Source organism: Filicampus tigris, chromosome 12 (genome assembly GCF_054856515.1).
Source record: "Filicampus tigris isolate MCC_2025a chromosome 12, RoL_Ftig_1.0, whole genome shotgun sequence".
Taxonomy (NCBI): domain Eukaryota; kingdom Metazoa; phylum Chordata; class Actinopteri; order Syngnathiformes; family Syngnathidae; genus Filicampus; species Filicampus tigris.
The window spans coordinates 11,255,314-11,279,353 of record NC_141228.1 but is presented as its reverse complement, the minus strand read 5'-3'; the positions used below and the strand labels follow the sequence as shown (position 1 = coordinate 11,279,353).

Below are 24,040 nucleotides of genomic sequence, written 5' to 3'. Positions count from 1 at the left end.
CGAAGGAACTTTAAGTCTTCATTTATGTTAATGTCCTTGCGGCTCAACTTCCAGTTCACACATGTGCATGGCATCCTAGGTCACCCTTTTGGTAAACACACTCAGGAACACAACACACTTGTTTTCATGTGATCCTTGCACCTCACCAGCCGTGACCAGTCGACCTATGTTGCAAACAATGAGACGTATACAGTAGTTCCTGCAAAAAGTCCTAGAGTGTGCAGTAAAATAAATAAATAAATAAATAAATAAAGGCCTTAAATGTTCCATCTTGATGGTTTTTGTGAAAGCACCCCAAAATAATAGTGATTGTCATTTGTTCTGGCTCTTTTAAAGCATTTCGAATTTCAGGCGAACACCAAATTGTACCGCACATCGAGTGGACTTTGGAGCAAAGATGCACAAAAACATAACGGGTAGCTTTTCCTTTACTTTGCAACATCTCACTGAATGCGCAAACAATGGCTAATCACACATTTAATTTGCATAATTCTATGAAGCACCAGCATGTGTGGGAACATTCGTAAATGCATTTGTGCAACCCCTCCACCAGTCCCACCCCATGTTGACACTGTCACCCTGGTCGCCAACAAACACTGTAAAAAACAACAACAACAACAACAACTTTACATTTTGCTTCAAAACATACTGTGTAAGTTCATGCTTCAGTATGTTGAAGATCTGGGACTCGCGGAATGTCTTTGTGTTACACAACACAACGTGTACCTTCCCGAATGAAAGCAGTACACAAGCAAGGAGTCCGAATGCGGAATCTTCGCAAGTTTGCGTCAGACGTGTGAAGTCCTATTCCCATCGCTCTCTTCCCAGATTACGGGAGGGGTATCATTTGTCAGCTGATGAGTGCGGTGTCATCACTTTCAGAGACTCTGTTAGGATTACATGAAATAATGACATTAGTCAAATGGTCTAATGTTGTAGTCACCCGTGACAATATTCGGCATTTTGAAAAAAGTTAATAGGAATAAATATAAGATGGTGAAAAAGACACTTAAAAGGGCTTGTACATGTTATACTAAAATATTTCAGTTGTGGTATTTATAAAAAAAAAAGATTTTATTTGGAAATGTCATGCTCACATCACCGCGGTCTGTTATACGATTTGAACTGTGGGATTATGGATCAGAAGCAGGATAACAGACCCGAATGCAGAAACACATAGTACAGTACATATTGTAAGTCCTTTACACTGCGTTTATGAGGCGCACATGGTAGTTGTCCTTTTGTTTTATCTGTATTTTATTTTTCGGTTGTTTACAATATGTTTTGGACATACAGTTTACACTGTGTTTATTTGCATTTTGGTAGAATTAGCCTCAATGACTCAAACAGAAAAAAAATTGAAACAGCCTTTTTTCGCTGTACAAGTATAGATACAAGCGCGATTGGAATGGATGGAGTAATTGTTTTCCTTCAATTTAGCTTTTTATGCATCTCCCCTACCAGAAGGGGGCAAAGCCATAAAACCTCTTCAGTTTTCCTGAAAATAGGTTCACACTGAATTTCAACAACTTGGTTGCCTTATACCATTTCACAAGAATTATGCTTCCCTATGTGGTAAACTGTTAAAAAAAAATAAAAAAAATAGCCATCTTATTCTAAAAGAATGACAGAGTGGGCTAAGTAATAAGGAGGATAGCCTGTGTAGAAAGTTGCAAACATGCATGCCAAAGTGCAATGTCAAATCAAAACCTCTGCCTCACTAACCACTGGGCTTTCATTTTGCTGGCTCAAATGTTGCCGTTGTAACCGGGTGCCGATTATAGTGTGTTTATCTCAGAGGCACAGAGCCATGGCTGTGAGTCTGGGGTGGTGGACATTCCCAGTTTACAGCCTCTAATCAGCCATTGCTGGGTGTATCCATCAAATAATTTCAATGTTGTCAGAGCAGAGGAGCCCAGGCCAAACCTCAGAGTGGAGGGAACCCCGCTCCACTCTGCTGCTGGCTGATGATAGGGATTGGCTCAATGCAAAGAAACGAGCAGAAAAAAGTCCTTCAGAAAAAATAAGGGTCTGTGCTGTAGCAAGAAAGTATAAGCAATATACTGTATCTAGAGTAAATTGTAGGATGGGGTACCAAAATGGTTTCCAGGCCCATTTTTACTAGAGCAAGTGAAAAGCTGTGCGGTTTGAAAAAAAAAATTTTTTTTAATTGTTGAATGTCAAGCAGGTGCATATTTTCTTAGCAAATAGCTTCCAGTACACGTTTGGTGTGACTGTGGTCTGTATCATTGGTTAACCCAAGATGGTAAACAAATCTGAAACTTAATTTTCGTCAAAAGATACAGGATTAACTCCAAGTGTTTTGCTTTGGGGTTTTTTTTGTGATACACCCATAAAACTGGAAATTGAATGTAGTGCGACGTAGGAATGGGCTTAACTGCTCAATACAAAACATTACAAATCTTTTGAATTGAGGTTTGTCAGAATGTTAATTAATGAATTCACAATTATGTTCAAACCTTGAAGGTTCCCATACATTTGTTGCTCAACAACTTATTTCAAACTCACACCGTGTTGGCACCGGGCAAATTAATATGAGTGGTAAAAATCCTGACATCTGACATGAACAGTTGACCTGATCTGCATTCAGATAAAAATCCACAGTTCACTTAATTACCTTGGCCAGTGAGCGTACAAGTGTAAAAACAAAAGCGATGGCAGCATAACCAGTTGTTCACTGTGATTTTGCGCTCGTGCGAATGCTGATCCAACGATGCACGTAACATACCTTTCACAGCAGCAAAACACCGAGTAGTGAGTGTAGAGGTCCAGCTGTCTGCCCTCCTCTGAGGATACAAAATCTTTCTGATCTGTGAGGAACTTTTGCAGGTCTGTAAGTGGGAATCCATTCCTCTGGTAATTCTGTGATTAAAAGCGAGAGTTTAAAAAAAAAAAAAAAAAAAAGCAAACTGTGCTTTTCATAGCTTGCACAGTAAAGTGAGGCCCATTAGAAACAAACATTAAAGCGATGTGCTATAGGGAGAGGGTTTATTTATTTTCTGTTAATATTTTACCCCACAAAGCTCTTTGACACAGCTGATCAGGAAGTACCTTAATGGTCTCATAGGCGTCTGTGATGAGGGCGATGAAGAGCGACAGCACCATGTAGATGAAGAGCGAAATGAAGGAGTAGAGGTAGGCCCGACTGAACAGCCAAACCAGCGTGTTTTTGTCCTTCAGCTGGGCAAAGGTGGTGAACATGTCGTCGCCGTTCAACAAGGAAAACAAACACTCCGCCACAAGGCTCAGGCCTTCAAACTGGGAGAAAGGGAAGAGGCAAACGTTTATCGCCAACGGATAAAAACAATGCAGAGGAACGCTGCGATCTCTTTGATCACGTGTGCGTAAATTATTTGATGGTCACTGTGTTGCAGCGCACACCGTTGAGGCAATATCCCACTTCACAGGGCTCTATGTTTAAGGCAAATGCAAGAGTTTGCCTTCTGCCAATGATTCAGCTACGTTTGCGTAAAACAGAGCTAAGAAAGAATGCTCCTCCGGAGAACGATAGCAGAAACTAGTTTATGAAATGAGCACTACTGGATTTGCTTTCATTTCATTTCAAGATGAATAAAACTGCAGTTCATTTCATTTGCATTGAATCGTTGTAGAGGGAGGCTGTTTGAATGTCGTCTGAAACAGAATCATAATTAGCGAGTCTGTTTTTTTTTCTATTATCATTTGGGATCCACATTTTCAGTCACCTCTGTGGCGAAAGGAAAAAGGCTTAAATGTTAGTGAGATTGCTGAAATCTACTAAGGAAAAGGTACACTAGTAAATACTAGCATGTGCAACTAAATCACAAAGTGGAATCTCTCAATTTGTGATGCGGTTTTACTCCCAAAGTTGTTTGAATTTTGTTTGCCTCTGGAGGTTGCAGGATATTTCCTCACTCATGATGCTCATCATATCTACTTACCTTCTCGTGATATGGCCCCAGCACGATCCACCCGCAGAAGGTGTAGCCAAGGTAAATCATGCCAGCGCAGCAGCAGAAACGCAACACCTTTGGAAAGGCTGCCTTCATGGTCAAAATCAGCACCTACAAATAGCAATGAGGCATAATGTATAACTTCTGCGAGATATGAAGAGTGGCAGAAAGATTCCAGGAATGGCATCAAACATGAGACATCTCAAATCCGACTACAGGGTTTTCCCCTTCAATCTTCCTGAAGTCTAACGCACTGCTGCAACTCCTGCCTCTTCTCGTGCACTGAACGAAGCTAATGGCGCACGACCTCTGTAGACGTGCTACTGATCCATGCTCAAGGAGAAAACTCGTAGTTTGGGTTTGGAAAAAAAAAAAAAAAAAATCCTCTGTGACACCAGTCATGGAACATTTCTGACACACCTTCTACAGTACATGTTCCTCCACATCAAAAACAATTGCAGTTTGTCAATTAAAGTACCGGTAGCTTTACGTAGTCCTTGTTAACAAAAGTCAGACAAAATGCAGGGACTCACGTTGTATTTCTGGAAGTAGCCCAGATAGCGGATAACGCTGACCCACACCAACAACGTTGACGTACCCAGAAATATACTGCACACATCATAGCTGGTTAAACTCTGTTGGCCAAGAAAGGGGAAGTGGGATAAGTAAGTTCAATTATTTTCAACGAAAATCAGATACAATAAAATCGTATGTACATCACATGGGCAAAATATTTGGCCACATGGCCAACTGCAGGAAATAAAAATATGGAAATAAGGTCATATTGTCAAAGTTGAAGACTTAAGGCATTTGTGGCCCAATTCAATTCAATATTTTTTACATACTGTAATGTATGTTAGTTGCATGCGTGTTAAAACTGGGTGTGGGAACCAGTAAATCCCACTCAGCTTTTATTTGGTACGATAACAATACAATTGGCCAAAATCAAGACCAACCAATAAGAGTGTATTTAAAATAGGACAACAGGCCATTGGAATAACATGTGAATCAGTCCTTTATTTCTTTTTTTTTTTTTTTTTAATACAAATGTCAAATTTGATTACTTATATATCCTCTGAAGTCAAACTAGTTTACCTTTGCTTGAATTTCCATCTTCAGTATTGATCCAATTATGGTCAAGAGGTCGCTGACAATGACCAACACATACCAGCCATTTAGGAACTCTCCCTGGTCATCCTCACACACTTTCCGGTTGTAGCTTTCATGGAGGAACCTTGAGAACCTCTGAAACACACACACAAATTATTTCTGTTAGTTTGCTTGAAATACGGCTGATATGAACTATGCCAATAAACGGGCTGACCTGCAGTAACCTGACGGCCAGCACTATGGAGCGGGTGCACAGCACGGCCGACGTGAGGCAAACCACAATGACAAAACCGTCGAACACCAGATGAAAGTGCGTGTTTTTCTGAGCTGAAAGAGAGAGATAGCACAAGGGAACATTAATCTCTCACATAAAGCGCAACATTTTTGTTACTGATAACCACGAAAGAAACCGCCTCCGTGGGCAAAACAAGCGAAGGTGCTCTGGAACTACTTAAACGCAAGAGTTAGTTGGCACTTCTGTAGCAAAAGTTATTTGTACTGTTCATGCGCTACTGAACTTCAAATGCTTTGTTAATACGCACGCACATCTCAGCAATAGCAAAATGCCCAACAGCGTCGTTAAACGCTACCTGTTCCAGATATCTTCCAGTCTCGGCACATGTAGCTGTGTGCATCAATGTCGAGAAATAGTTTCACCTTTCCACTGTGACACTGGTTATCAAATGTTATCTGGGGGAACACACACACACACACACACACAGCAACAATGAAACAATATTACGATCTCGGAGATTTACTGCGGTTTGTACCGTCAAGTGTTCACGTATAAAGTGCGACCTTAAAAAGGTCAACCTAATTTGTCCAGATTTGGAATAAAAACTTTTTTTCCAAAAGGCAATTTTATAAATGTGCTCAAGGGTCAAACTATCCCGTTATAAAACTTTTACGGGCAATGTTTTAAGTTACATTTCAACATGAATGACTTCACTGTAATATGAGCGTTAAAAAAAAAAAAAAAAAAAGAAAAAAAAAAGTTAATAATTATCAACTACCATGAATCCATTTTATACAGTTTATACTGTCCAGCATCACGGGAACATTGCTGAGTTTGCAGCGTTCAGTCTACACTCTTCAATGGTGGCAACATGAAAATACAAAACAGTCTGACTCCTTTCAATGCTCACTGTGACAAAGTTTCACAAGTTTTGCTTTTGTAACTTTCGTGCTATACTCTTCGGGGGGTTCCAGTATTGCAACATTCAGCTTCAAGTGTATTCTCATTTCTCTGCTTTGTAATGAAATGGAATGAGTCCAAGCCATACCGTGACAGAATATAAGTAACAGTCAGGCAACTCCCGCGACCGCACTGTCTGCAGGTTGATGCCCTTCAAACTGAAGTTTATTTTCACGTCCACCAACCTGGAAATGAGGAGAAGATCTGGTTCACCTCTTACAAAATGTGCGGATGCGTTGTGCATTGTGCCAGGCTAAAAAGTGTCATGGTAGAATACCTGTAAAACTCCAGGTCAAAAAAGGATGAATTATGAGCTTTCCATTGGTGCACGTTCTTTGGATCAAATGATAAGCAAACTGGGGAAGATGAGATCATCAAAAAAATAAATAAATAAATAAATAAATAAATTTTAAAAAAGAAAGCAAGACCCAATATTAAATCTTGAGTGCTAACCAATTTTCTTTTGGTTGTTTTTGTTTTTCAACATCTGCAAGTGATGTGTACAATACATTTTGTTGTTTGTGTGCCTCGTCATCGCGCTCATGTTTGGATTTTCAAACAGCTTATTTGTTGCCGTCCCTTTATCTTGTAGCAAGTGATCACAACATGTCAAACACTGAACAAATCTGGCAAAATATAATTTTTTATGTTTACATTTTACTGGAATTGTGTTATGTAGCATAAAATGTGTATATTGGGAGGAGTAACAATGTTTTTATTTGTTTGAAGAGGAAATCAACCCAAAAATATTCTTTACAATAATATCTTGTATGCGGCCAAACTAGTCTAACCACGACATTTTGATTGCAATTGCGTTTGTGGACTATGAGTTCAGAAGCAAAATCCACCCGATTTTATCCATCTCAGGGGGCAACCATTTGACAATTGCTTTTGACTGAAAAAAACATCACAGTTGTTCAGGTAACAACCAATCACGGCTCACTTGTTTTCTGAAGCTGAGCCATGATTGGTCGTTATCTGCGCCCTGAGCAACTGTGATGTCGTTTTCAGTCGACAGCAAGTGACAAAATGGCCACCCCCTGACATGAACAAAAACAGCTGGATTTTGCTGCTTAATTCGTAGTCCACAAACAATATTTTTCACAATATCAAGTTTACATTAGTGAGGCTGTGTAGAACATATTATTGAAAAGACCATTTTTGGATTGACTTCCCCTTTAAACACAAATTGTGTAATCGTGTGCACACTGACGCAGAACAGTAGAGGAGAGTTTTAGTATAACCACTTGTATTGCTTGTATTTAAAGTTATGCAGAAATGTTCACCTGTCTCCAACTGGGCGTCTATGTCATAAACCTCATCCGACGGCGCGACACTGCCTCTCCTGTAGAGGTTTTTGCAGATGACCAGAGGCAGCAAACCGCCATCTTCATCCTCAGCATAACTGATGGGACCCACAGCAAACCGGCCCAGCTGCCTGTACTGTAAACACCAGCAGCAGCGTACATGAATCCAATGATCCCGACCAAGTCGCACACAAACGCCAGTTGCACACGTCACTGGCTGCACTTCCTTAATCAAACAGTCATTTTAACCACCTATCCAACATTTAAACATCATCCTTATTAAGAAAGCGTTCAAATTGTTTTCCTAATGATGCCGACTGGTTGAACTTACCTGATCGAGGACATAAAACAAGCTGTCATAGACATTTTGTCGCGAGTAGACTGCAATGCTGTAGTCGTCCTCATCCACGCCGCTATAGTCCTTCAGGAACAAGTTTTTCAGGGCCATGGTGTTCTCCTCCTTGTAGGACACCACCAGCTGATTGTTGAGGCCAAAGAGGACAAGCTGGAAGTAAAAAATAATAATAATAATGATTAATAAAATGAGCCTTGAAATACCATTGACACATTTAGTTAGACTCAACTCTGACACATAGGTGACAAACTCAAGGCCCTTGGGGGCAGATACAGCCTGTCACAGAATATTTTTGTGGCCACAAAAAAAAATAAATCAACTTCACTTCTGGCTAAATGGGTTTATCAAAAGTCTGTTTTACTTTTTCCTTGGCTTTATTGGGGATTTTTTTCGTGGTACCACAGACGGCAAAATAATACCAAATGGAGATGAAATTGAATTTCCTACAATATATTAAAGTCTCTGGCTTCTCGGTACAATATACGACAACCAATCGAATAGCAATTTTCTGAACATGTTTTCATCAAGCAGACCCTAGCGTAAATGTACTTAGAAATACTGCACATTCACTGTTCAAGCCTTCATCAAGCATGTTAATATAGTGGATGAAGTTTACTATGTTTTGGTGTTTTGTCTTTATGTGCAGTGATTAAGTCAGCTAACGTTAGTAGGTGCCTCTTCAGATGGGCATCCGTATTTGAGGCTATACTTGCATGTTGTGCAAGTGGCCATGCTACGATTTCATTTTTTGTGGATTATTATACCACATGCTTGAGGTTGTTAAAAAGCCAATGCATCAACATGTCAGTTCAACCCAAAGTACAAACAAGTGACGGCTGTCAGCATCAGAGGTTTCATTGTTTGATCTTCTTTCCCTTAGCAAGTAACAAATCAACTATGCAACTGCAGTTCTGCAAACAATTTTTTTGCTTTCATTTCCACCGGAACAAATTGGTTCTCTCCGTTTCCTCTAAATGTTGCAATAATTTAACCACTGTCAGCAGCAAAGCGATCAAGGTTCAAGTATGTTGCACTTATATCATCACACAGCTCTTAAACACATACCTGATGGGACTTTAGCGCAAAGAATCAATTTGTCATGAATGCAAATTATACAAATTAAATTCAATTAGATTAGATTAATTAAGTGACAGATTAAGAAACAAACGAGCACTTTGCAATGTGAGCTACATACTTGTGTGGTGATCATGACTATCTTGAGGATCTGCACCATCAATTTCCAGGGGATATGTCTCCGGGCCCGGTACTTCTCACATGGGCTCATAAAATAGAACCTCAGGTCATCCCTCAGGTTCTGCTCCGTGACTAAGTCTTGAGTTGTGGTTGAACTGGGGGACAAAATATATTTTCTAAATGGTATCAGGAACCCCATATCATCAGCATTCAGCATTCTATATTAAGGATCATGTATTTTTTCAAAACGCTTCACGAACTGTGAACTGAGAACAAGACAGTGGTTACTTTTATGGCTGTAGCCAGAGTCCAAAGTTACTTCAGGAAGCTCAATATTGACCGTCAATGTTTGTTTTTAATATTACGAAACATTTTGAAGCAATTTTCAACCTGCGCGGTCATCGTCAATAGGACAATAAGAATCGCGTTTTCACATTCGCGTTTCACAAATAATACTCTTACACAAACGATGCTTTTTAAGACTGTAGTTAAAGGTGACTAAAAGTGACATTTTTATTGAAACTAAAATATGGTCAGCACACGTCAGAAACCACCTCCGGTGTAAAACTCACCTCACTGAATTGCTCCTATCGAGATAGCGAGTCAAAAGTTCCATGATGGACAGACAGACAGTCCAGGACAGTCATTCGCCACGCATGGCCATCACTCTGACAGCCACCAGCTGTGTTCTCCACGAGAACGCGTGGATCGTCAGCTCGCCAATCAGCAAGCCTCTTTTGGGCGCGTTCCAAAATCCCGCCAATGGTGACCACAAGGAGTCGCTGTGTGGACGTTTTATCAGGCCCTTGCTGGCTTAGAGGTGAAAATAATGACTTTGAGCCTGATTATGTGTGTGTTTGTACCCTGCTTTATAAACCTTCCTGTTGAACATCAAGTTAACCACAACTTTTGCCTCCACGTTTAGACAAAAACGTGCACTTGTGTAAATTCGTCTTGTGACAAAATGTAACTGTAATTACAGTAGACGTGATTCACAAATATTATTATAAATACCAACCACTTCACATACTTAAATCATCTTTTGGGATTTGGTTTTGATGATATGGGGTCCTTGTAATTGAAGTTAATTGTGTCCTCAACATGCACGCAACCATTTTAGTTGCGTGTATGTATGTAGTTAGTGTAGCCCTCTCAAGGAAGAGGGGGAAAAGGGGAGCTACTACATCTAGATGACTCTGCAGAAATGACATCAAGGTTCCCCAATCTTGGGGGTTCACGAAGCTCAAGAAACCTTTTTGACACACAATGAGTGCATTTGCTCAAACTGCCAGCAGATGGGGTTGTTCCCCCTACACTGCACTTTAAAACATGGTTCTCCAACTCTCGGGAGCCCAAGAAGAAATTTTTCGGTGGACCTCCAGGCACCTGATAATCATAACACCAATTAAACATAATAACCATGCATATCCCTCAATGCTAGAGGAGCTGTCAACATTTTCGAACGTTTCAAGCTAAATATTCACAATACACTAGTAAATAGGAAGGAACTTAAACTTAAGTTTCCTAGCCGACTGGGCGAGTCGCGGGTTGCTCTCTGAACGGGTCCGAACCACACCACGGACTTAGATTTTATATGTTCATATACAGGTCCGTGGTTTTACTCATTTTCATACCTACTGACAATTTTGAGCAAGGGTCACCAACCTTCTTCAAGGTGAGAGCAACTTATTTAGTATTAATGCAAAGGGCTACTGTTTGTTACATACACACGTCTGAACAAAGAAATTTAAATGTATTTTTCTCAAAATGCCTTTAATAGTGCTATTATTATTATATGCGGTTATTAATGTATTATAATCACATTCATTGAAGCTGCTGATCATGTTAGAGCCCGTGATTCAAACCCCCATCCTAAGAACAGTTTTTTTTCAGACCAGAAGTGAGGCGAATGGTAACTACCAATCACGCGTTAAGAAATGATTAAAATGTGAAAATTGACAATTTCCCCCTGAGCCTAGGAAAAAATATGTATGTCAGTTTACCACATTTTAATAATGTACAGTTAATGTAAATGATGAACTTAAGCAAATGACTTTTTGAAACACAATCCATATAAATAAATTACTGCATATCACGTGATTAATGTTGCAAACACGGCGCTGACATGAACATGATAATCAAAACACATGCGTGTGGTCCAAAAGTTGTATATACGTGTTACATTAATGCTATAACACCTGTATATAAAATTTATAAATTTCTGCCGTTGAGTATTGGTCTGCGGGCGAATATTTTGGAGGAAGTTTGTCCCTCATCAGCCACCACAGAGCACGAATTTCTCCGAGTGTGGTTCGATTTTTATCGGTAGTCCTGTCTTAAAATGTCCCCCTTCTTTTTTGTTATTTTATTGTCGATAATCCTGGTTAGCTGGGCCGACTCCTGTCCGTGTGAGAGAGACGAATTATGCCATCAGATACGCGACGAGAGAGATTTTGAGGTACCTTTGATGGACTCTTAACTCCTAAAAGAACAAATCCTCTTCAACTATAATTCGTGCAGATTACAGCGTGATTACGGTGTCCTCTATTTTGACACATAGTTCGAATAAAGCACTCTAAACATTAAACTTTCAGAACGTTGTTCTGTTTTGTACACGGTGTTGATATTGTTTATTGGTTTCCCGAGGTTCCTCCTTTTAACAAATTTAGTATGTGATTACAGCCTTTCAAAGTCAAATGTGATCAATGCTGATAAGAGCAGTGCATCAAACATTGTAAGATAATGTTATATAATTTATATTTCTCATTTAAAAAAACGTTACTATTTTGGTACTATTCTGTGAAGTGTCATTTATGTCGCGCAATATTTTTTTCATAGAAAGAAAATCGGGAAGTTCTCTATGTACGACTCAGGGCATTACAGTAGTCCGGTATGACTTCTCTAGTGCGTAAGAATAAATTAATAATAGACGACTAACATTCCGATTTACATATAATTTGCCCCCCAAAAAACATTCTAGCTTTACCAGTGTTTTCCTGACAATATTGGCTAAACTAAAATACACGTACAACATCAACGATTCAGTTATCTTGAACTTCATTGCGTTCAACTCACAAAATTGCACTGGTAGGCTTAAAGAACACTACAAAGTCCAGCATACCATTTATCATTAAGGCCGCTGGTGAGCTGGAGAATCAATCGTTCATTTCGACATTTACACCTATGGGGAGTTTAGTCTTCAATTAACTTAACATGCGTGTTTTTTGTAATATGGGAGGAAGCCATAGTACCTGGAGAAAGCCCACACAAGCACGGGAAGAGCATGTAAACTCCACACAGGAAGGCCTGAGCCCGGATTTGAATCCACAGCTACAGAACTGTGAGGCAGTTAACCACTGTGTTGCCACACTTTAAATCGCTTTTAGAAATATTCATAAAAATACATCTAAAAAAACCCAAACATTAAAACTCACTTTTTGAGTGGTTTCCACTGATTTACCCAAAAGATAATCTCATTGCTTTTGAATGAGAAAGCAAACCCAAATTTAGGACTGGCACCTGTGTTATTTTTGTATTTTTTCATAAAAAATAAATAAAAATTGTAGTTGCCCATTTGATGCGGACATAATATTAGATTTGGAATGGCTCTGCACGAGTCCTTATGTATACAAATATTGACCACGCAGAAAAAATGTGTATCCAGTTTGCTAAATGTACATACCGTCAGTGAATAAGATTGCCATTTTGGTGTGTGTTCTCTCAGGTGTTTGTGTTCGACGTGGGTGGGAAGACATGGAAGTCATACAACTGGAGCATGGTGACGACAGTGGCCATGTTTGGGAAATATGACGCAGAGCTCATGTGTCATGCTCATTCGAAAGGAGCACGGGTCGTACTCAAAGGTATTGATCAAATGTTTTGATGATGAAGAAATACCAATGTGCTTGCTAGACAAATTACGTATTTCATATTAGTGTTTTGATAATTATGGATTTTTTTCATCTATTTAAAGTAAGAAAAACAATAAAATGTATTAAAGATAAAAATTAAATAAAACACACCTGTTAAGGGTGCTTAGGTGCTTGTAATTGTGGCACAAATCTAACGTAACTGTAGCATTAGCCTACAGCACGCAGAGTGACGGGGTTGGGGTTTGATTCCAGATTTTTTTTTTTATCGATATTATATTGAGTGCAATTTGTATTGATATTGATCAAGTGTCTATCCCTGCATTTCCTGGGGATCTAAACGTCACCTATTTAGTAGAACAGCCCTTTGACAGTTATGCTAGTAAGCTAACGCTTTTCGACCATAAATTCACACCTGTCAAATGTGTTTGAGAGCTCATTTGTACGTCTTTCATAAAGGTGACGTTCACCTCGCTTACATCGTGGACCAAAAGAACAGGACGGATTGGATAACGGAGAAGGTCAACCTGGCCAAAGGTCAGTTCATGGATGGGATCAACATCGACATTGAACAAACAGTAGAAGAAGGCTCGCCTGAGTACTTTGCCCTAACAGACCTGGTCAAAGAAACCACCGAAGCATTTCACAGGGAGATCCCCGGTTCCCAGGTAACCATGTTACTGTTCCCTGTGTTACACCTAAAACCTCACTGCTGACCCAATCTTGTTCTTTAGGTGTCCTTCGATGTCGCCTGGTCGCCCAAATGTATCGACAAGCGCTGCTATGACTACGTCGCCATCGCCGAATCCTGCGATTTGCTTTTTGTGATGTCCTACGATGAGCAGAGCCAGATACTGGGGGACTGTATCGCCATGGCCAACGCCCCCCGCACGCAAACTCTCAATGGTTTGTGTTGCACTTGGGTGTTAAGGATGAACTAATCGATTTATGAAGACCACTGATCTTTCTGTCTGTCTCTTTCCAGCCTATGATCAGTATTTAAATTTGAAGATAGCTCCACAGAAGTTAGTGATGGGTGTGCCGTGGTACGGCTATGACTACCCTTGTCTCAACCTTTCACAGGTAGGATATTCATACAAACTGGTAAGTTTTGTGTGACTGTAGAACTGTATTTTAGTCAAAAGCCAAAGTGTAAGACCTGAGAGCCATTCTACTTCAAAAGCTCCCTTGTATTTGCATGCTTTTGCTAAAGGTTGTCCTCTTTCCAAGTGCAAATGATTGTATCTTCCCATGCACCAGGATGGCATCTGTTCTATTGCCAAAGTGCCGTTCCGTGGTGTTCCATGTAGTGATGCTGCTGGAAAACAGAAAGCGTACAGCTGGCTCATGAAGCAGGTCAGCAGCTCCTTGTCAGGCCGCTTGTGGGATGCCCAGCAGCAGGCGCCCTACTTCAATTACATGGTATGTATTGGCTCTGCTTTAAGGTGTTTTGATTCCAAACCATTTTGCAGCTTGGAAAAATTTCCCTTAAACAGGAAGTCAACCCAAACATTTTTTTTCAAGAATATGTTCTATGCAAGCCCACTAGTTGAAACAAGGCATTCTGATAAATATTGTGTTTATGGAATAAGAGTTAATCCACTCGTTTTTAGCTATCTCTGGGGGCGGCCATTTTGTCACTTCTGCCGACTGAAAACGACATCACAACTACCCAGGGCTCAGGTAATGACCAATCACGGCTTAGCTTTAGAAAACAGGCGAGCTGTGACTGGTTGTTCCCTGAGCCCTGGGTAGTTGTGATGTCATTTTCAGTCAACAGAAATGACAAAAATGGCTGCCCCCTGAGATGGCTAAAAACGGGTGGATTTTGCTGCTTAACTCATATTCCACTAACACAATATTAATCAGAATTTCAACTAGTGGGCCTGCTGGTAACATATTCTTGAAAAAAAATAGGTTTGGGTTGATTTCCACTTTAAGCAGGGTACACACAAACCTTTACATTTTTAACCAATGAGAGAGGCCCTAACATTGACCATGAAAAAAAAAAAGATTTCTTCTTACTGATGTTATAGTGTGTGGTGTAGTCCAGAGGACCAACGCAGCACACCGCGCTAACAACCATAACCCCACTGCCAATAGCGAGTCTCCTCCTGCAACCCAGAAGTCTTTTGTAGTACCAACACTGACCTGTAAGAGGCACTAGAGTGCTACAGGGAATCCAGAGAGCTGGAAAATATAAAGAAAAGAGAGTACCTGTATTAGTATTACAGGCCCTCAGGATATATATCTTTCAGATATATCCAATTATCAGGCCCTTGCTGGCTTAGAGGTGAAAATAATGACTTTGAGCCTGATTATGTGTGTGTTTGTACCCTGCTTTATAAACCTTCCTGTTGAACATCAAGTTAACCACAACTTTTGCCTTCACGTTGCAGGACCCAGAAGGGCAGATTCACCAGGTTTGGTATGACGACCCGGAAAGTATTTGCCTCAAGACGGCCTTTGTGAAATCTAAAAGTTTGAGAGGAGTGGGCATGTGGAACGGCAACATTTTGGACTACAGCGACGATCCGGTTGCTAGGCAGCAGAGCGCAATGATGTGGAACGCTCTCTTTGGATGTTAGCTGGCCTAAAGTTTACGGCCTCTAGACATTTACAGCGGCTGCGTTGTTGTTGCTAAGTCAACAAGTCCCTTTGTGTCGGTAACAGTTCCAGTTCTCAGACGCATACTTGCACGTCTGGCTTTACTTTTGTTTTTTGCTGCTACTTTAAAATGTAGTTTGGTCTCAGACATTCCATTGGGCTGAATGAGTCCACTGTGATTCCCTTTTTGTGTTATGTTTCTTAATTACGACTGCTATTGAACTCACTGAGATCTGTGCACTAGTCTGCCGTTTACGCACGGCATCCAATAAATGAATGATACCTCTTGAATTAATGCCGTGAGGGAATTTGATGGAAATTCAAAACAAAGTAATTGAAGGATTCATAGTCTACTTGGATTCAGTCATAACATACCTAAAATTTCAATTTCAATTTTTGCCATGAACTCAATTACCTTCTGATATGGATTTTGAGAAAGCTCATGTTGCTCTGTAATGCTGCTATTTGATGATATTTGATAATCGACAATAAAAGGTCTAATTTTGCTGAACTTTTATCTCTTTGATTGATGCATGCATGTGAAAATTGGTTGGCTCAAAGTTTCATGAGTTGAGTGATTATGCTGATGTCAGTGTAGAAATTCCAGTGCAATGCTGTTGTGAACACAGTGAAAACGTGCCTGGGATTTGCATCATAATATAAGTTCAGAGAAAAAACACTGGAGATGAATGGCTTGTGAATACTATTTCTTCATTAGACTTTTTTTTTTTTTTAAACAAACAAACATATGCTAATCGGTGTGAGAAAAATGCTGATGAGTGGACTTAGGAAACAAGTCCACTATTTTCCACATATCTTTTACTAGACAAGCTTTTAAAGTGTGTCTTTTAATGAAAAAAAAAACAGCACTTGATAATATTGTACTTTATAAGAACATACACGAGTAAGATCATTAAATGACTGTACATAATTAAATAGTTTGTTTATCATGATTAATTCATTGATTAATTGGCAGACACAGTTCCCCACACACACAACTGACACAGTAAACTGCAGTAATGTTAGTCATTTCTTTGGAAAGGGTAATGCATGTATGCATACTTTTAGATTGAGAGTCTACATGTGTTGACGCACCGTTTGTGTTCAAATATCCATTGATTAAAGGGTTAGAACACTGCTAGCCTGGAAATCCAGACTCATTGCTATACCAGCGATTGAGTCTGGTGGGTAGTCGCATCAAGCACATTTCTGAGACGGGGCAAACCTGAGCAAACAGACAGCAAAATGAACCAATCAGTGAAGAGCAGACATGACGTGGAAAGAAAAAAATCTCTTCTTTTGAAATTAATGCTTGCAGTGCTGGGGTTTTAATGACTCTGTGTTTTTGGTCATTATAAAACTGAGATTAATGCTGAATGAAACAAACTCTCGTCCCTCCCACGCACCATTTTGAATGTTACGAGGATGGACTTCTGCCGCCGAAGACTGCGGTTGCTTACGAAGGATAATTCACAGCAAGTAAACACATTTGATTGGACGGCTCATTTTGAACCAAGGCCGAGCCCGTGAAGGGCTTGGTCTCCAGACCACCTTGCCATGCTATAAGACTGCAACATCAATGCAACTTGTGAGCCAATCGCATGGCATTTTGCATTTTGCATTGTTTGTTAGCACTACGCCAAATCAACTGTCAAAAGGCAAAGCCATGTGGTTGTTTTGAATGCACCTTTAATTCTATAATTTGATGTTTACTTTGACAGTTCACAGCCAGTCAGTTCAGTTCAGTTCATCTGCCAAACCGCTGATTGTTGTGAAGTGAATTGAGTTCACAGCCACCATACAATGCTTCTACCTGAATTTTTTTGCTCGCAAGTCAAAGCGAAAAAAGTCAATTGTATCTCAAGGCACCACTCTATTTTCTAAATGTAACATGAGTATGATTATGATGTACATGTATACCTACTGCATATATAATAGCTATTTACTGTACTGTATTTTGCTGCAAACAAGCTAACTAGCTCATTTGAAACAATACAGATACACATGTAGCACATTATTCTGTTAATACTATTATCTCAGGATACCTGGTGGAATACACAGTGGCTGTCTATGGCTATTGTGGCAGGAGTAACTCGCCAAGTGTTCCTGTATAGAAGAAAAAAAAGTCCTCCTCAGTTGGAGCTGTTTTGGAGTTTTGCTTTATCTCGCGCTACAAAGCTCAGAGATGCCGCAGGCCCCTGATGGACTGACTGAGTCTTCTTCTGGGACAGCTCCACCTTTAGTGCCTTCAGTTCCGTGGCAGCCTGTTTCCTCAGCTATAGCAGGGTTTGTTGGAAGACATGACGTTCAGTGAAGGACCTCTGGTGTTTCACTATATAAGCTACTTTTACTTTGAGATTTACCTTGATCTCTGTCACCAGCTTCATCTTGGCGTCTTCCACCTTCCTCTTCAGGTTGTCGATGTTGTGGCTCTCTGTCAGGATCTGAATGATGAGCTCATTCTAAACACAAGTGTTGCCAACTTAGTAACAAGCTACAAATACTTTATGAATGCACTTGTACTTAAGGATACTTTTGCTTCATCTGTTTGTAACAACTTCAGGCCAAGTGTATTAGACAGATTGTGATATTTTTCCCGATCAATTTGAGCGCACCTTTTCAGAGGCTCTTCCTTGCTTTTGCGGCTTGCCCCTGTTATCCCTGGCATGGAGCTGTTGCAGGAGTTTGCTGTAGAACGTCTCCAGTTCTTGCCGCACATTCCTCAGTGCTTCTTCCAAAGGTGCAGTGGCCTTCTTGGTGTCAAAATACTTTTTTTTCCAGCTGTCTCGGGCTTGTAAATCAGTGTGTGTGTGTGTGGGGGGGGGGGGGGGGGGGGGGGGGGTTGTACATGTTAGTAAAAGTGACAAACAGTATTTCAGACAGAGCCTTGCAAATCTTAATGCTCTGAAAAGTTATTTGTGTATAAGGGGTTCCTCAGGGCACAAACAGGGCCGCCAAATCCTGTTAAACATTAAAACACAGGCTATTTCTATTATTTTTGTGTGTGTAAATAATGAAATTGAAATACGATTACCTTTAAAAACAAAATATTTGATCCAACTATATACAGTACAAATACAGTTTTTTTTATCCCACTTTGGTAACTAACTTACTATACTGGATATAATTGCAAGTACATATATTTTTTATAAGCTCTAGTATTTGATACAATTATTTTAATTTATTAAAATTGTACAATCAAATTACAGTATTTTTGTCATTTGTTTTACAACATTTTTGAAAATAATCAAATTCATGTATGGTATTGAATTTAGATTATATTTTAAAATGTTTTACAAACTAATTTGTATTGACAATTTAAAATACTTGATGGCATGAGTACAATTTTATTACATGATTTCATTAAAAACATACAATGCGCAACCGGATTAGTTTACTTCCCTGTTGTGACGACTTTCAGCTTGTCCCATCAGGAGTCAATTACTTTATGACATTTGTGAAAATAATCAATTATTTATTATCAATTACTTTATGATATTCATGAAAACATCTAAATTTAAAATGAACTTATTTGTATTGATTTTAAATATTTGACAAACACGTTGAATTTTCTGAAAAAACAATATTGTTTTACACAGATTATTTACACTAATTATTAAAAAAAAAAGATGAACCAATTTAATTTTGTATAATTTCAATTATTTTATTTAAAAAAATACCATCAGCAATCAGATCATTTTACTTTTTTGTTGTTGCGCCTTTCAGCTTTTCCATTCATGAGTTGCCACATCAAGTACTATGATGTCATTTATTTATTTATTTTTTTTAACCAAATGCCCTCCCTGATACAACCGACCCATTTTGTTCCTATTTTTTTTAAAATCCGGGATTGGGACCTTCAGTGGCTGGGTAGTGGTCCACTGAGTGACTTAATTCAATTGATATGATAATATTTGACCAGCTAATTTTATTTTATTTTAATGATAAAAAAATGAAAAAAACATTTTAAAAGGTTACTTTTACTTGGCTTTATTCATAATGGTATGAATTTTGACCAGACCCCCAAATATTAAATAGTCCAAAAAGTTGGGTCTGTATCACTGAATTAAAATAACCGACAGATTGAAACCATTTATAGAGGAGTGCCCCAAAGACTTGTTTTAAGGCCACACTCAATCAAGAAACTTAATAGACTGTGAAAGTTTATTATGTTTTCCACCACCTTGATTCCTGCGGTGCCTGTTCTGGGCCAACAAATCTTTCCCTTTCCTGAGCAACTCCTGCCTTTTCCACTCTAATTGCTTCCTCTCCTCCTTCACCAGCTTGATTTCCTCTATGAGCTCTTCTCCTAGAAGAGACAAACATTGTTTCACATGTGAGCGAATATCCCTCATGTGAGCCGTTTTCCAAACGTGATGGCTTACTGTTCGTCGGGATGACGGTGGAAATAATAGGCTTGTGAGTTGTCATGGTCAGGTCTAGACCAGGAGGGGGAGAGGTGCAGCGGATGGGTCGGGAGAACACAACCGGGCTTTCCGTCGCCTTTACAACAAATAGAAACAATGGATCTTCATAAATTTCCGCGCATGGAACATCCTGTTTTAAAAGATGCATTTCAAACCTTACCCCACTCGTTGTTTTCATCCTGAGGGACTGAAATGTGTGCACATCTCGTGATTTCCCGAGCCTGCAGATAGAAGAACAGGACATGTGTTGACAGCTCTCTAAAGAATAAGCACATAGTGTACAGTGAAGTGGGTGCCCAGTTCATTGCCTGTCTGAATCTGCATCCTCCACCGACTCCACAGCTCCTGAATCTTTGGCCACTCTGCTTCCTTGCAGGTTCTTCTTTCTGCACGTTTCTTCCTCTTGGGGATGCTCCTTCACCTGAGCCAAGCCGCCTTTACACAAAGTGCATGTCAAGGATTTTCCCCAAAGCATTCCAATGGTGGTCAATTGTAAACTGATTTTACGTTAAGTAGGCCTTATCAGTTATTACGTATTTGAAATGACATGCAGGAAAAACATAGTACATTAATAATATTACAATATTGAGTGAGTTGATTTTTGTGGAAAAAATGCACAAAATTAGTTCTTCATGTTGGTTTGCCTGTGCAGCAGTTTTGTGCCGTTCTTCAATTGTAATTTTTACGCATGAGAGCCTTTTGCACTGGGGGGGAAAAAATCGCCAGTATGTGGTTATTTTTTTCATTGTTCAAACACTTTGTTGTTGACTGGATCTTTGCATTTAGAAATGTAATATATTTAGATACTACTATGCATACACATGTTTTGTCCATATTTAAAATTGCATTTTTGTCAGACATCTGTTTAAGAAGTGTGTGTGGTCCTATGTGGCGTCTCAGTAGCATCGATGAAAATTTGTGGCCCCCTCCATCATTTAAACTGCCCATCTCTGGTCCATCTAATCAATATACAAAGAACTAAGGAATATAATGATGACGATAACGTTAATTGTCTCATTGTGTCATCCACCATTCTAGGTAAGCTTCCACTTGAGAACCAAAAAAATTGCATTGAGTCCTCAATACAAATGTAAAAGAACAAACATTTATTTTCACCTTTATTCTGAGTTTCATTGTTGAACTTTCTCAGCTCACCACCATGTCCTCCCTCTGAGGAGCTGTAACCCTGCTCTTCTTCATCATCTTCCTCTTCCTCCTCCTCCTCCTCCTCCAAGCTAGAGGGGGGAACAAGCTGGTGGGAAGACTGGGTGATGAGGGGGAACTTCACAGGTTCTTTTGTCTCGGCTGGCGAGCTCCACGTCTTGAGGGGGTAATAGGTCGGGGGGTCCGGGGAGCTGCTGCTGGTGTTTGGACTGAGCAAATGGGAGGAAAGGCTGCTCTCATTCTCCACTGTGGGTAGCAGGTAAAGCTCCGGCTGGGCAGCCTGAACACACATATACAGTAATGACATAATAAATAACGTAAAGAAATGAACAGTTTCTCTTTATTGTTATTTTACTGTTTTATTAATTAGGTTGCATAGTGATCTAGCATTTATGGACTTATATATTGTAGAAGTACTGCGCTCGTACTGCTTTGCAAAGTCAACTACACACACCTCACACGTGGGTTAATAAATTTGGCAAATTATCAACAGTGAAAATGGAAAATATGAGCACAAAACAGAAAGGACTGAGGGAACCACGTGAACTGATGGTGGCCAGATGTTGTGAAATTTTCTTAAGAAATGTCAGTCAGCCTACCATGTTTGGCAGAGGAAATAATTACAATCAGGGATTGTTCAAAAGACAAAAACATGAATATGACTCGTGTTTTACATACATACGGTGGAGCGAACGTTTTTGCTTTCATATCCTTCTCCTGCTTACTTTTGACCTGACACACAACAGACAAAAGCAAAGGGTTAAAAAAAAAAAAGACATTACACCCAGAACACACACTTACCTGTAACTGCTCTTGCATCGTGTGACATCACCTGCACTCACCAGAGCCAAGCTGCGGCCCACGCACTTCAAGAAGGAGAATTTGTCCACACTCCTCTCTGCGCCCAGAAGCTCCCCCAGTTCACGTCTCAGAGCTTTCAGGGTGACCTCAGGGTAAACCCTAAATCAGCAAAAATAATTTTACACAACACGCATTGGGAGTGACAATGACCACGTTAGTTTGGGTTCTTAAACCAGTACTATATAAAAAAATTACGTTTTTTTGAAGCTGAAGTATTTCTTTTTCAAACATATGCTTCAGTGAAGAGTAAATACAATAAGATACAACATTTGGCACTCATAGCAGTCGGTCCTACAATATACAGTACGCTGTACTGTAGAGAGGAGAGAGAGGGCGAGAGGCGGGGGGAGGTGAGAAACAAAGAGAATGTGGGGAGAAAAAGGGGGAGAGAAATGGAGGGACATGGGGTGCAAGGGAGGGTGGAGGGAGGGAGAGAGAGTGAATGAGAAAGCGGGAAGAAGACGGTGGTAAGAAGTGTGAGTGAGGGAGAGAGATGAAAGGAGAGTGAGAGAGACAAGGGGAGAGGGAGAAAGGAAAGCGGGAGAGAAGGAGGTGTTGGTGAGGGGAGTGAGAGAGGGGGGAGGAGAAAGAAAGAGAGAAGGAAGGAAGGAGTGAGCGGTTACCCAAGAAGAGGGAGAGAGAGAGTGTGTGACATTTGCTGTTCTGAAATTCACTCAACAAAATTGTGACAAAAAATGTTTTAAAATCTGCAATTTTGATATTGACCATCATGGCTGACTTTTCACTTCTTATATATGTTTTTTTTTTTTTTATATTTACAATATTTGACTTTTTCTCAGAACTTCTTTTTTTAAACTGCCCACATTTCTTCAGGCATGTTGCTGCCCCGTTTGGAATGTGGAATTAATAGTATTTCACTGCTGAATAATAATCCAAAAAAATAAATAAAAATGTACCTTGAAAATTATTGCATGCTTTAAATTGATATATTTTCAATTGGTTCCATGCAAAAAAACAACAAATATGACCTGATGAAGCCTGCAGATATGAAACTCTCCGTGGCTTCTGCTGGAACTTTGTTCAGCTTCACATTCCACTGGTCGTCTGGCACATAGAGAACATGGAGCTCCACGAACTGAACAACACGCACACAGCAAACAATGAAAAAGTGCTCCAGTGTTGTAAGAGATGATTTGTCTTTCATGCAATGTGAACATACCTTGCAACTGATTGGTCTCCTATCCGCGGTATAAACAGATTCACACGACAGCTCCATCTTCATCAGTGCAAGCATGCACATGTGTGCTCCTCACACAGAAAAACGCTGTGTTTTTAATGATGTGTTGTTTGACTCAGAGAGGCGTGGACTATTGTGAGTTAACTTGGCACTATCGTGGCTCCACACACACACACACACACACACACACACACACACGAGATTCTTTTATGAGAGTGCCAGAATTGGTTGCTCTGGTTGCAGAGGTAGCGAAAGTCACACTTAGTACGTAAGTAGGAGTACAGATACTTGCGTTAATTATTTTATTTTAAAGTCCACTAAAAACAGTAGTACAGTACTGATTCCACTCCTTTACTTAAGCGAAATAAAGTACAACACTATTCTGACAAAGTACGGAGTAGAAAGTACAGCCACGGTAGATATAAAAAGTCGACACACCCTTGTTCAAATGTCAGGTTTTTGTTGTATAAAAGATGAGACTAAGATAATTAATTTAACCGTTTTTCCACTTTTAATGTGGCCTATAACCTACACAAATAAAAATCTTAAGGGGAGAAAAAAAACTCACATTAAAATGGTTTTAAAAATAAATATGCATCCCCTCAAACTAATATAGTACTCTGTTAGGACACCCAGTCGGCCAAATTAGACACCAAGACTTTGTATACATTTTACACAGGCATGGTGAGATAGTCATTAGTCAGCAGTAGCAATTTACAGTAGGCTACTGTACTCTGTTGCGATTTGTACCACAAGAGGCAGCACAAGAGGTAGTTCCACTTGCGTGGCGTTCATGTACC

General features: G+C 39.8%; 3 protein-coding genes across 5 annotated transcripts; 1 reads left to right on the top strand and 2 right to left on the bottom strand.

Moving 5' to 3' along the window:
• Positions 1 to 410: 410 nt before the first annotated feature.
• On the bottom strand, positions 411 to 10,137 carry mcoln2 (mucolipin TRP cation channel 2). 2 transcript variants are annotated; one of them, XM_086047089.1, is made up of 14 exons: positions 9,687 to 10,137; positions 9,116 to 9,269; positions 7,897 to 8,070; positions 7,545 to 7,701; positions 6,536 to 6,614; positions 6,347 to 6,443; positions 5,654 to 5,753; positions 5,278 to 5,390; positions 5,049 to 5,198; positions 4,487 to 4,588; positions 3,942 to 4,064; positions 3,073 to 3,279; positions 2,750 to 2,883; positions 411 to 887 (listed from the first exon to the last, which is right to left on the bottom strand). In XM_086047089.1, exons 1-14 carry the CDS (start codon positions 9,728 to 9,730, stop codon positions 851 to 853), a joined length of 1,671 nt encoding a protein of 556 aa, XP_085903215.1. In that variant the 5' UTR covers positions 9,731 to 10,137; the 3' UTR covers positions 411 to 850. The 2 variants fall into 2 exon arrangements, with proteins under 2 accessions (XP_085903215.1, XP_085903214.1); XM_086047088.1 differs by lacking the exon at positions 9,687 to 10,137 and having other exon boundaries at positions 9,116 to 9,428.
• A 1,253-nt stretch (positions 10,138 to 11,390) lies between these two features.
• On the top strand, positions 11,391 to 16,101 carry ctbs (chitobiase, di-N-acetyl-). Its single transcript, XM_086047090.1, has 7 exons — positions 11,391 to 11,572; positions 12,839 to 12,977; positions 13,443 to 13,651; positions 13,718 to 13,889; positions 13,969 to 14,066; positions 14,244 to 14,405; positions 15,383 to 16,101. The coding sequence occupies exons 1-7, from the start codon at positions 11,456 to 11,458 to the stop codon at positions 15,569 to 15,571; spliced, it is 1,086 nt and encodes a 361-aa protein (XP_085903216.1). The 5' UTR covers positions 11,391 to 11,455; the 3' UTR covers positions 15,572 to 16,101.
• A 359-nt stretch (positions 16,102 to 16,460) lies between these two features.
• spata1 (spermatogenesis associated 1) lies at positions 16,461 to 23,392 on the bottom strand. 2 transcript variants are annotated; one of them, XR_015089011.1, is made up of 13 exons: positions 23,223 to 23,392; positions 23,032 to 23,138; positions 22,024 to 22,141; positions 21,860 to 21,913; positions 21,134 to 21,461; positions 20,326 to 20,452; positions 20,178 to 20,238; positions 19,976 to 20,093; positions 19,774 to 19,899; positions 18,206 to 18,381; positions 17,954 to 18,052; positions 17,636 to 17,866; positions 16,461 to 16,815 (listed from the first exon to the last, which is right to left on the bottom strand). XR_015089011.1 is itself a non-coding variant. In XM_086047583.1 (12 exons), the coding sequence occupies exons 1-12, from the start codon at positions 23,301 to 23,303 to the stop codon at positions 17,723 to 17,725; spliced, it is 1,539 nt and encodes a 512-aa protein (XP_085903709.1). In that variant the 5' UTR covers positions 23,304 to 23,392; the 3' UTR covers positions 16,461 to 17,722. The 2 variants fall into 2 exon arrangements, 1 of the variants encoding a protein (XP_085903709.1); XM_086047583.1 differs by having other exon boundaries at positions 16,461 to 17,866.
• Positions 23,393 to 24,040: the final 648 nt, after the last annotated feature.

Excerpts from the sequence above, each read along its gene's own strand:
- mcoln2 (XM_086047088.1), bottom strand. The coding sequence starts at position 9,331 with ATGCTGAATGCTGATGATATGGGGTTCCTGATACCATTTAGAAAATAT. Across the intron at positions 6,444-6,535 it reads TTTGACCTGGAGTTTTACAG|GTTGGTGGACGTGAAAATAA; the intron begins GTATTCTACCAT and ends CCTCATTTCCAG. Across the intron at positions 2,884-3,072 it reads ACGCCTATGAGACCATTAAG|AATTACCAGAGGAATGGATT; the intron begins GTACTTCCTGAT and ends TTTTAATCACAG.
- ctbs (XM_086047090.1), top strand. The coding sequence starts at position 11,456 with ATGTCCCCCTTCTTTTTTGTTATTTTATTGTCGATAATCCTGGTTAGC. Across the intron at positions 13,652-13,717 it reads GGGAGATCCCCGGTTCCCAG|GTGTCCTTCGATGTCGCCTG; the intron begins GTAACCATGTTA and ends CTTGTTCTTTAG. Across the intron at positions 14,067-14,243 it reads CTTGTCTCAACCTTTCACAG|GATGGCATCTGTTCTATTGC; the intron begins GTAGGATATTCA and ends CCCATGCACCAG.
- spata1 (XM_086047583.1), bottom strand. The coding sequence starts at position 23,303 with ATGTGCATGCTTGCACTGATGAAGATGGAGCTGTCGTGTGAATCTGTT. Across the intron at positions 21,462-21,859 it reads AAACGTTCGCTCCACCGTAT|GCTGCCCAGCCGGAGCTTTA; the intron begins GTATGTAAAACA and ends ATGTGTGTTCAG. Across the intron at positions 20,453-21,133 it reads CAATGAAACTCAGAATAAAG|GCGGCTTGGCTCAGGTGAAG; the intron begins GTGAAAATAAAT and ends CTTTGTGTAAAG.